The sequence below is a fragment of the Globicephala melas genome, chromosome 8 (genome assembly GCF_963455315.2).
Source record: "Globicephala melas chromosome 8, mGloMel1.2, whole genome shotgun sequence".
Taxonomy (NCBI): Eukaryota; Metazoa; Chordata; class Mammalia; order Artiodactyla; family Delphinidae; genus Globicephala; species Globicephala melas.
The window spans coordinates 23,505,225-23,517,439 of record NC_083321.1 but is presented as its reverse complement, the minus strand read 5'-3'; the positions used below and the strand labels follow the sequence as shown (position 1 = coordinate 23,517,439).

Below are 12,215 nucleotides of genomic sequence, written 5' to 3'. Positions count from 1 at the left end.
AGTAGTGAAAAAAGGGGTAAGTGCGGGAAGGTAGGCAAGGCACATGAAAGGCGGAGGCAGGCTAGCTCAGGTGTAGATTTTAGCTCACGTTAAGAGAGATTTCCAACTGGTACAGAATTATCCAAGGAATAAACTACTTCATGAAGTCATGAGTCTTTCCATCTCTGCAATTATTTTCTTTTTAAAATATAGGTTGCAGAAGGATCTAAAAATATACGGCTAGGTTCACTAATTGGTTTGCTAGTTGAAGAAGGAGAAGATTGGAAACATGTTGAAATTCCCAAAGATATAGGTCCTTCGTCACCAGCTTCAAAACCATCAGTGCCTTGCCCTTCACCAGAACCGCAGATTTCTACCCCTGTCAAAAAGGAACACACACCAGGAAAACTACAGTGAGTATGTTTATTTGAATGATGTTATTTAAAAAAAAAAAATGTTACAGCAACTTTTTGAGTATTTTAATCATTATCCTTTTTAAAACTCCTTTGTACATTAAGTAGGAAGTTGCTGCTCTTCCCTTTTTTTCTCTTAGGAAACTGAGGTCTAGGAATGATTATTTTACCATCATTGTTTATTCCACAGACAAATAGTATTGAATACCTACTATATTCCAGGTACTGTGAAGGCCCTGTACACCTTGTGGAGAAAAAGACAAACATCCTGTGTCCCCACTGAGCTTGAGTTAGGCTTTAGGATTCCAGAATGGAATTCAGTGTACCAAACTTCATATTGTGTTCTCATTCGTGGAATCCTAATTACTGTAATGTGAATTACAGTTTCAAATGTATAGCTGATATAAAATGAAATTAGCATTTTAACATGCCTTCCTTTTCTAACTACCCTGCATTTGAGTTTCTGACATGTATTAGAGCTCGATTTTGTCCAGTTGTTCTGTAACAACACAGATACTTAGTAAACATCGTTTCACTTTAGCTTTCCATAACTTTAATCGATGGACTCTGAAAATTATGTTTTATTTATTTACTTTAATATTCTCTATAATTATATGAAATTCCTTTTTTATTATAAAAAAAGTTCTTTTTAGAAAAATGGTCCTATTAAGAATGCTTTTGAGCATAAATAAAAATGCAGACGCTTTCATTTTTATATTTTTTTCCAGTCATTTACCATTGTCAGTTCTTGTTAGAAGAAGTTGCCAGTGTGTTTGAAGTACTGAGTTTTAACTTTCCATTATCATACACAGTATTTCTGACTCCATTGCCTTGACTCTTTATTTTCCATGAAAATCACAAGGTAGGCTCATGGATGCTTGGTACTTAATGCTCTTTTCCCTTTTGCAAAGGTAGTATACTCTGTGATTTTGTTAATATCCAGTGTTAGAAATTTTCATGGGTCTGAAACCCCATGGTGTAGTTTAAAAACAGCTGACCTGTGAACCTGCACAGTGTTGGCCCATGTAGTGATTTAAAAAAATTTTTTCAGTTGGTTTGTTACTAGCTAATCTTACATTAAAACCTAAAATTTCAGGGCTTCCCTGGTGGCGCAGTGGTTGAGAGTCCTCCTGCCGATGCAGGGGACACGGGTTCGTGCCCTGGTCTGGGAAGATCCCACATGCCGCGGAGCGGCTGGGCCTGTGAGCCATGGCCGCTGAGCCTGCGCATCCGGAGCCTGTGCTCCGCAATGGGAGAGGCCACAACAGTGAGAGGCCCGCGTACCGCAAAAAAAAAAAAAAAATCTAAAATTTCAGTTTCTCTTGAAAAATCTGAAGATTTGGTACCATTGAGCCCATATCAACTAGAGCTGTTTCCCAGAAATGCAGAAAATGCCACATTTGTTCCTCTCCTTTTCGGAGTTATAAACTTCTGGATCTAGCCCGTTTTACTCATTTTTAAAAATATGACTGTGTAGTTATTTGTGTTTGCTATTAGGCTTAAAGGTCTTATTTGAAGAGTAGACACTTATTCATGTGACCTATTGGTGTGTGTCTCAGTTTCCTTGTCTGTAGAATCAACATAATTGTGTTTGCCTCTCTTCTTTATATATGAAGTAAAAATGCTTGCATGTAAATACTAAGGACTTGAAAAAATATGTTAAGATGTAATTCAACAACAACAACAAAACAACCCAATTTAAGTGGGCAGAGGACTCAAGTGTGCATTTCTTCCAAAGAAGATGTACATATGGTCAGTAAACACATAAAAAGATGTTAGGGAACTGCAAATCAAAACCACATTGAGATATCACTTTGCACTAATTAAAGTGGCTGTTATCTAAAAACAAGAAAAAAAAAACCCAAAACAGAAAATAACAAGTGTTGCTGAGGATATAGAGAAATTAGTATTTCTGTGCACTGTTGGTGGGAATGTAAAATGGTGCAGTCACTCTGGAAAACAGAATTGCTGTTCCTCAAAATATTAAAAATAGAATTACCATATTATCCAGCACTTCCTTTTCTGGATATACTCAAAGGAATTAAAAGCAGGGTCTTGAAGAGGTATTTATATACCCATGCTCATAGCAGCAGCATTCACAATTGCCAAAAGATGGAAATATCCCGTATGTCTAAAATGTGCTATATATATACAATGGAATGTTAGTCTTAAAAGGGAAGGAAATGCTGACACATACTGTAACGTGGACGAACCTTGAAGATATGCTAGGTAAAATAAACCAATCACAAAAGGACAAATGATGAATGATTTCACTTATATGAGTTACCTAGAGTAGTCAAATTAGTAAGGATAGAGAGTAGAATGATGGTTGCCAGGGGCTGGGAGGGATGGGGAGTTACTGTTTAATTGGTACAGAGCTTCATTTTGGGAGAATGATAAAGTTCTGGAGATGGGTGGTGGTGATGGTTGTACAACATTGTAATTGTACTTAATCCCACTCCATTGTAACACCTAAAAATGCTTAAAATGGTAAATTTTACATACATTTTACTATAATAAAAAAAACATGAAGGAACAACATAGTTTCTTATTGATGTATGTGGTGAGGAGCCATGTGAAAAGTGATTAGTCAAAATAGAAGCTTTCCCCCTATGAATATTTATTCTTATTAAAAGTGTTTTGAAATAATAACTAGTTAAATTTGTATGAAAATGTTTTCATAGTAAAATAAACCAGGTTAGTACAGATTAATTTATTTGACTGTCACTATGGGAGTCATTTTAGCTTTATTATGTTTTAATTTTTCTAATTCTCAGCAAAACTGTGGACATTTAGATATATTTGAATCAAATATAAGTGTTCATTGGTTCCATTAATTTTCATGTTTTCTTTAGGTTCCGTTTAAGTCCAGCTGCCCGCAATATTCTGGAAAAACACGCACTGGATGCTAACCAGGGCACAGCCACTGGCCCTCGGGGGATATTCACTAAAGAGTACGTGTGTGCTTTTTTTCTGAAAGTATTTAAAGAAGGGCTTATTTAGCATTAAGATTTAAAAGGAAATACACTGTTCTTTTGTACTTTTAATTGCTTTTGTCAGCATAAAATGTATTTTATGCAAGCGTTGTTTTTTGAACAATTGTAGCGTTACTGAAAAATAGTTCTAATTTGATAACTAAGCCAGAACCTTAGAAATGATGATAAATGGAGAAAATTAGAGTGCAAAATGGTGAATCTTTATATTGTTTTTAAGTTTGTATGAAATAATCATGCAATCACATTTAAATTTCTGAAGCATAGTTTAAGAAAAAAATTCATTCTTAACCCATTTGGATTTTGCTCACGTGTACAATCAAAGCAATTTCCATAGGCAGTTGGGTCTCATTTTAGATTTTCTTTTCTATTCCGTTTCTCAGTCTGTCCGTGAATTAGTACCTCACTTTTTTAGGACCACACTACTAATTAGAAATATCTTATAGTAAGCTTTAAAATCTGATAGAGCTATCCTTTCTCTTCTTTTTCAGTAAACCAGTTTTCTTGGTTTATTTTTATTTTACTATTCTTCCAAATGAATTTTAAACAATTTGTCTAGCCCTACTGGTGGGGTTGGGCAGGAAGACTATGTTCTTTTTATTGGGATTGTAGCACATTTTAAATTAACTTTGGGAGAAGTGAAATCTTTATGATGTTGAGTCTTCCTGTTCAAGAACACTATGTGTTTCTATTTGTTTAACTTTTGTGTCTTTCAAGAATATGTTAAAACAGATGACCCCTGCTCTATTGAAAATTAGTCTGGTGAGGAAGACAGGTTAATCAAATAGGCATATGAGCTAATGTGAAATTGCTATAGTGGTGTCTGCCACATTTCTACTAGAGTAATATTAAATTTTCAAATTGAGTTAATGTTTTAAAGCAATATGCTTATTCCCTGTTTATCTACTATTGATAAAAGTGATCAGTAGTATTTGGCAGAAATTTTTACAAGGTGAGGTAGAGCAAAGTTATGAAATTATTAAGTGGCAAACCAGGTGACTTTTCTTTCTTTTCATTGGATTGTTTTACTCTTCATTAAAGCATTGGTTTATTGTTGGATATTTCTTTTAATGAAAGCAATACCCTTTAATTCTTAGATATTCTCATTTATCTGTACTTCAGCCTTACTGATTTGTTAATCAGACAGGTGTGTGTGGTTTTCTTAAACATATAGTGTGAAGTTTGTGCCAACATACTCACATGAGTTGGAAATCAGCTGTTCTGACCCCTGGCTGAAACGCAACATCCTGGACTGTGGATTTTTAATTAAAAGACTTAAAAGTTTCACTTAGCCATAAAAAATTAAAATAAAGAATCCTGATAGGTAGTTAAGCCTAGTTTTTTCCCCACATTAATCCTTATTTAGTATATACTACTTGTATCTTAATTTTGTTAATCTTCTACCAGTCCATACCTTATGAAAAAGTCTCTGTCTGTAAAAATGGGAGAAAACAACTTTCTTTATAACATGGTAGACTTACCCATATATATCTGAGGGATAAGATAAAGAGTCTATATTTAATTCATTAATTGTTGAAGATTTGATGAAATGTAAAATAATCATAGATGTAACTTAGAAAGATCAATTTTGCAAATTTGTGAAAGATAAATTGGAGCAGAAAAAGACTTGAGGTAAGGAGATAAATTAATAGGCTCATAAAGTAGTCTAGCTAAGAGAGAATGAATACTCAAATGTGGGTAGGAACCTAAAAGAGAGATCACTGATGGATACAGCATTATAAGGAGAAAATCCAGAAGCCTGTAAAGGATAGAATGTAGAGCACAGACCAGGATAGCAATGAGTCAAGGGAGGAACTTGGGATTCTGTTCCAGGTGATGACATTTTGGCCCCATAAATAGAAATAAGGGATTTGCAGAAGCATTTGTCTTGGTGGAATAACTAATGTGTTTGGTTTGAAGCTTATTGTCAGTGCTGACAAACCAGATTCCAGATATTAGAATCAGTGAGGTGAAGATGCATCTTGGGAGATAGTTTGGTACTAGAGAGGAAGGTTTGATAAAGTGATAGTTACAGTTGAGATCATCAGTAGGTAAACATTTTAGAAGGCAAAAATTTCTGTATTGGAGGATATCTAGGAGATGGATATAAGTCAAGGAGGAAGGGCTCTGAGAAAAGGCTCTTGAAGTTGGTGATTAGTGACCGTTTAGAGGGCAAATCAGTGGTGTGACGGCAGTGGGGTAAAGAAGTAGAGTTTTCTTTTTCTTTCCCTTCTCTTTCCGTATGTGCTTAATACATATACGATGAACAAGTATCTTTTTTAAACCCAAGTTGAAAGTTATCATAGTAGTCTGACATCTCCTAAGGAGGACAGAATGGTGTTATCTTGTTGGATACCCTAAGGAAGCACTATTACAGAGTTATGATTTTGATATCTTTGCTATCTTTGTCTGCCTATTACCCAGTCCTTTCCCTGCCCTTTAACTCCCTACTATAAAGACCCTTCGGTCTTTAAAATATGACATATTACAAAAGATTTCATGAGGAAAATGGATCCTTAAAGCATGCATTATTGAGAATATTTACTTTGTATACTACTAAAGATACCTTGTTTTAAGTTAAACACTGAGGTGAGCTTTGGAAAAAAAATTTGTCCTCGTGTCATCTACAGAAATGTCATCTTCTGGTAAGACTGACAAATTGCAGCCTTCAGCATAAGCTGTGCCCCAAATACCTTAGCACACATTCTTGAAATAATGAGAGACATCCTTCCTTCTTACCTTGTCAACTAAAAGTGCAAGTAGAAGAGAAAAGTCAGTTGCAAGAGCTGAGGAGGTGTCTCTGACCCATTGTATTTATGAAGAAAACCATAAGTGTCATGGTTGCTATTTTAATGTTTCATGAAAGCAAGCATATTGCTCAGAGTATATGTTGTGCAAAAGCATGTAGACTTTGCTTTGCCTGTACATGTAACTGTTTTAGGAAAACAAGTGCCAGGGACACTGTTGGAGGTTCTTGGCCTATAGCCTAACTTCTTTGGCATATCTACGTCTTAAGTCATACTTGTAGCTAATGTTTGTGTTCGTGTCACAGCATCACAAATATAGTAGGCATGACAGTCATGTCTAGTATGTTTTCAGTGATACTTCTTTTTAAAACTAATTCGTAGCACACCCAAATGACTTAAGGGATCTGGTAGAGAAGGTTCTGCCTTAAGTGAATGCCCAAAGCAGAAGTGAATGGTGTATCAGTTTTTCTCTAGTTTTTATAGCTTTTAATATCTACCTGATTCTTCAAGCTTAGACTGATTAATTACTTAATGGACAGAAATCATTAAAAATCTTTCTCTGCATTACAGAAACTAAATTATTGGCTGTTATTAAACAATAATTAACATTCATACTTTATGAGGTATATAAGTGTAAAATCAGCAATAAAAGTTTACTGTGAGCCCATGGCCAGAATTGCTTTTCTGCTTGTTTATGATTCATGACTCCTACTTACTTTCAGGGATGAACCTAAACTGCCTTTTCTTGATAAAAATAGTAAGTAATAGTAATGCTGATAGTGAAATAAGAATATGTCTATTTAGTGTGACCAACCTTTTTTAAAGTACAATGTATTCAGGCATTATTTTAGATTTTTTTAGTCTCCTCAAGTGTTCATTGTTTTCTGTTGTTGTTGTTTGTTGGTTTGTTTGTTTTTAACCGATTACTGCGGGTACACTAGTGATCCCTGTATAAAGAAATCAGTGTGTTTTGTATATGCCATTCTGATGCTAAACTTTAAAACCCAGATTAATAATAGATTTTGTTAGAGAGATGTATTTAATTACCTTATATGATGAAAGGGGACTAGTAATGTTAGACTGTAACAGCTCTTAAACGTGAAATATCCTTTGTTAAAGGTATTTTTCTAAAACAAAAGGCCTTATCTTATATCAGTGCTCACACTTTTATCTATGTGGCCAAGGTTTTGACTCATGACATAAATCCCCAGGAATTGTAGGGCAGTCATTTACTTCACATGTAAATATTATAACAATTAACTGGAAAAATGGTGCTTTGGGTTAGAAATATCATAAGTAAATTTAAAATTAACTTCCAAATAGGAGTAAGCTTGCTGTTAAAAAGCCGTAAGAGCACATAAGCTCATTCCCCAGGACACTCAGTCTTTCTGCCGTTACCATCAGGTTTGTGGCTCACCCTTGGAGAACCAGGCTTGCCTCTAGTTATGTTCCTGTTACTTTTTGTGTGGTAGGTGAAGGGCCTTTGTCTGGAGGTCCTACTTTTAGCTACTTCAGACTGGGTAGATAACTATTCTTCATTCAATCACAGAATTGCTGTTAATCTGAGATATGCTCATTTAATTCTTTCTATTCTAGCCTTTTCTTCTGAGAAAAAATTGTTCCGACTCTGCCTAGTTTAATTGGCATACTCTACACAGGTATTAGAAAGGTAGTAGGAAATACACAGGCTTTGGAGTTGGCCATACCCAGGTTTGGTCCCAGCCCTGGCAGCTCCTAGCTGCCTACCTCTTCAGCTTCACCTTTAAACCCTCTCCACTTTGTTCACTGCCCTCCTTCTACGCTGGGCTTCCTTCTGTTCTTAGAAGCCCTAATTTCCCTGCCTTTACACTTGCTGTTCTCTGCCTAGAAACATGCTTTTCCCAGCTGTTCTTGAGACTTGCTCCTTCATGTCCGTCCACAGAAATATTATTTCTTCAGTCCTTCCCTGACCGCCCTGTTTTAAAGTAACACCTCCTCTCACTCATGACTCTCAATCTCATTACTCTGCTTTATTTTCTTCACTATCTGTTCATTTGTTTACTTGCTTAATGTATGACTCTCCTATAGAATAACACTCCTTGTTGGGAAGTGTTTTAACATTATATTTTCAACACCTAGAGTAGAGTAGGTGCTTGAGAACTACTGACTTAGAAATGGAATTTAACCTCTTTGAACCTACTTACTCATTTATAAAGTGGGAATAATAATACCTCCCTCACATGGCTGGTGTAAGATTACATTAACATAACCACAGTACATACACAAGAGGCTCACTTTTCCACTTCTATTCCCTCTTTCAGTACTTAAAGATCAAGGATGATACAACCTTTAAGATTTCTTTGTCAGTCTGACCTCTTATCTTAAATGTCAGCTCTTTAATTTTGAAACAAGTAACTTACTTGCACTTAATGTTAAGTTCATGTATCCCTTTCTGGACCTGATATAAAAATCATAGACTCTCCTTCCTTAAAAATGTACCAGTATACATTGGGAGATCCCTCCCATGATGCCTCCCCAAGCTAGAGCATTCCTGCCTGTGTCAATTTTCTATTGCTGCATGACAAATTGCAACAAACTTAGTAGCTTAAAACAACACCCACTTATTATCTAACAGTGCTGTGGGTCAGAAGTCCTGGTCCAGCATGACTGGGTTTCCAGCTCATGGTCTCACAAGGCTGAAATCAAGGTGTCAACCAGGGCTAGGGTCTCATCTGAAGGTTGGAGCCCTCTTCCACGTTCACATGGTTGTTGGCAGAATTCAGTTCCTTGGGGTAGTAGGAGTCTGAGCCCTGTTTTCTTGCTTGCTGTCATCCAAGGATTGCTGTCACCTCCTGGAGGCCTCCTTCAGGTCTTTGCCACGAGGTCACCTCCATAGACAGTTCATAAATGCCTGTTTGCTTCTCCAATGCAAGCAGGAGAATCGCCATTCAAATTTCTTCTTTTAGGAATTCCCTGTTCCTTTTAAAGAACTTATCTGATATGTCTGACCCTTTCAGAATAGTTTGCCTTTTGATTAACTCAGTGTCAGCTGCTTTGGGACCTTAATTATGTCTACAAAATCCATCACCTTTGTCATGTAATGTAACCTAATCATGGCAGTGACATCCATCATATTCACAGGCCCACCCACACTCAAGAGAGATTATATGGGGAATGTACACCAGGAACAGGAATATTGGGGCCATCTCAGAGTTCTGCCTAGTATGTGATAATATCAAATCATTAACTGTGTTTAAGAAATTTTAAAAATATAATTTGCCTTTAGATTTGTGTTACCCTGAAGTTGTTTTTAGACTATGTAAAACCTTTTTCATTTAAAAAAATTTTTAGATTTAAAACATTTTTAAGTACTTTAGAATTGTCAGATTAAAATTTTTGAAAAAACTGTTTTGTTTAAGGAAGTACATGACTTTATACCACTGTAACTTCGAATGGATTGAGAGTTTGAATAGTAGTCTAATTATATCCTTGTAATAAACAAAGACACCTTTGTTTTGCAGAGTAATACAAAGGCAAGTCTGTTACTTGTTTAGTTATTTTTCATTCTAAATGCTGCTATGGCTTAGGTTTATTACATTAGATTGTGCTGATAGCATTTGAGGTATGATTTCCTGGCCATAAACAAGCTAATTTGTACCAGGATAAACAATGCTTTAGTAAATATTCTAATGAAAGTCATAGGTACAGTAAGCTTGACACTTTCTGAATGCTATATGAAAATTATTTCACAAATACCATGAATGAGGGTATAGCTTAATTTATGAATTGCTCATCTACCAAAAGACACTGCCCCCAGAAAAAAAGACTGATTTTCCTTTAAAAAATAACTGTCTACACCCAATACTTTGATAAAATCTGTTTGTTGTTTTATTTTAAAAATGTGCAAATATTGTAGCCATTGGACAAATATGAATCAGTAGAACAGGTAAGAGACAAGATTTTCTTGTCTAGCTCAAATCGTTTTGCATTGTAGCCTTGACATCAGTGTATTTCTTTATTTTCCCTTCACATCTGGCCTCCATTTTCTGAACGTTCTTATATTCCTGGTTGCTAATCATGGTTATCTAACTCCCTTCTTATCTCTAGGGATGCTCTCAAACTGGTCCAGTTGAAACAGATGGGCAAGATCACTGAATCCAGACCCACCCCAGCCCCGCCAACCATTCCCACAGCGTCTTTACCCCCACAGGCCACAGCCAGGCCATCTTATCCCCGGCCAATGATCCCTCCAGTATCAACTCCTGGACAGCCTAATGTAGCGGTAATGTCATCTGAGTAGATTTTTATTTTTCAGATTTAAGCGAGAGAGAAAATAAGAACCATTGCTCTATGTTTCATGAGTTCTTTTACCAGTCCATTATAGTAGTAGCTCAAAGTGATGAAGACAAAAATTCTCTAAATGTTTTGTTTTGCACATTTCCATAAACCAGATTTGTTTGTACAGTGCTAATAACTTCCAAATAGAATTATGATTCAATTTAAATTTGCCACAAGTTCCACAATGTCAGTGCCATGTATATGCTCTATAATCGTGATACTTTTCATATCTTTTTTTTCTTGGGTGTGATACTAATAATTGGTAGCTGATACCAGCTCCCTTTTGTGCATATGTTTTATTTTTTGACTAAGGGAGTTGATAGTCTTACTGTGAATAACTATAGAGATTGTATAGCTAATCATTCTTTACTTCTTGGATACATGTAATAGCCCTTTTTTGTTTTCAAATTACTCCATTTTGCCTCTCTGTCTCCCTTTCTTAGTACCTTTTATGTCATTTGCTTCCCATCAGAAGAAATGCAAGATAATCAGGTTTGTTATAAAGCTGAATGGGCACTGAAAAAAATAAATAAATAAACCTACACTGCTTTTTCTGATGGAGAAATATATTCCAATATAGTATTTTAAAAGAATTAAAAACAGTACAAGTTTCATGAGAAACAGATTTTTTAAATGTACATTAATGATTCGTGACTACATACACAAAAGTTTATGAGTAATCAAATCTTATTTGTTTAAAAAGTAAGTTATTCAAATTTGAAAGATAAACCTTTAAAATTCTTACAGTATGTAGACAGCATTTATTTTATTTGATCAAGTATTTTGCTAACATAAGATGTTTAATTCCCACAGAAAGCATTTATAAAAAAAGAAGTCAGCTGTACTTTTGGCTGATTTGTATTATCCTGAGTGATTGTAATCCAGTCCCAGAATGGAGTGAAGGACAAAGAAGGAATTAGACATAATTTAAGGTCCATCATATTTTTGTTAGAGGTTCAAGGAACAGAATGGAAAAGCTACAGTAAAGTTACAGGAAGATTTTATTATCCCATTCATACTTTATGAGTTTCTTGGAAATAAGATGCTCATGTGATTTTTTATTTTTAATTACAAACCAAAATAGAAATAATTTGGCAGATTATCTAGTATTTTGAATTACCTTTTTCTCATGTATGCCATTTTTACAAGTAAAAATTGCCTGTAGTTGTTGATTTATTGATTGCTTTGAGTTTTATTAAGAAGTGATGTTTGTAACAGAAGCTACTTACAGGCTTGTAGGTGATATCTCAATAAGCACACCCATGAGGGGTTAATTCATGATTTGGTACATTTCTTTTTAATCATCTTAAACATGGTAACATAGATGTTCCATTCACAACTGAAACATGAATTTTTCTGCTTTTTTCTACAGTCATATACTATAAAGTTAAAATTCCTCAGATTTCTTATATTTCTTCTTATACTAAGAATTTTTCATAACAGTTTTACTGTATTAATTTTTATTTTCATAAGTTAGGTCATTGAGACTGGATTTCAGTTACAGTTTGTTTGCTTGTTTTTTCCAATTCTATTTATGGTTTAACGGACATGTTATTCTTTGCAGGGCACGTTCACTGAAATCCCTACTAGCAATATTAGAAGAGTTATTGCCAAGAGGTTAACTGAATCTAAACGTACTGTACCTCATGCATATGCTACTACTGACTGTGACCTTGGAGCTGTTTTAAAAGTTAGGCAAAATCTGGTCAGAGGTTAGTAAAGTTGAGTTTATTTAATGTAATACACATGCTAAACTAACTATTATG

At 35.1% G+C, this 12,215-nt stretch overlaps 1 protein-coding gene across 2 annotated transcripts in view; it reads left to right on the top strand.

Annotated features, from left to right (window-relative positions):
* PDHX (pyruvate dehydrogenase complex component X) overlaps positions 1-12,215 on the top strand; it is a 77,357-nt gene that overhangs the window by 44,246 nt on the left and 20,896 nt on the right. For both annotated transcript variants that reach the window (XR_004041280.2, XM_030864729.2), the window contains exons 4-7: positions 193-392; positions 3,248-3,346; positions 10,219-10,393; positions 12,014-12,161. Coding sequence is in view for 1 of the 2 variants with exons in the window: in XM_030864729.2 (XP_030720589.2) it covers positions 193-392; positions 3,248-3,346; positions 10,219-10,393; positions 12,014-12,161 (622 nt within the window). In the remaining variant the exon portion in view is untranslated. The remainder of the gene's footprint in view (positions 1-192; positions 393-3,247; positions 3,347-10,218; positions 10,394-12,013; positions 12,162-12,215) is intronic.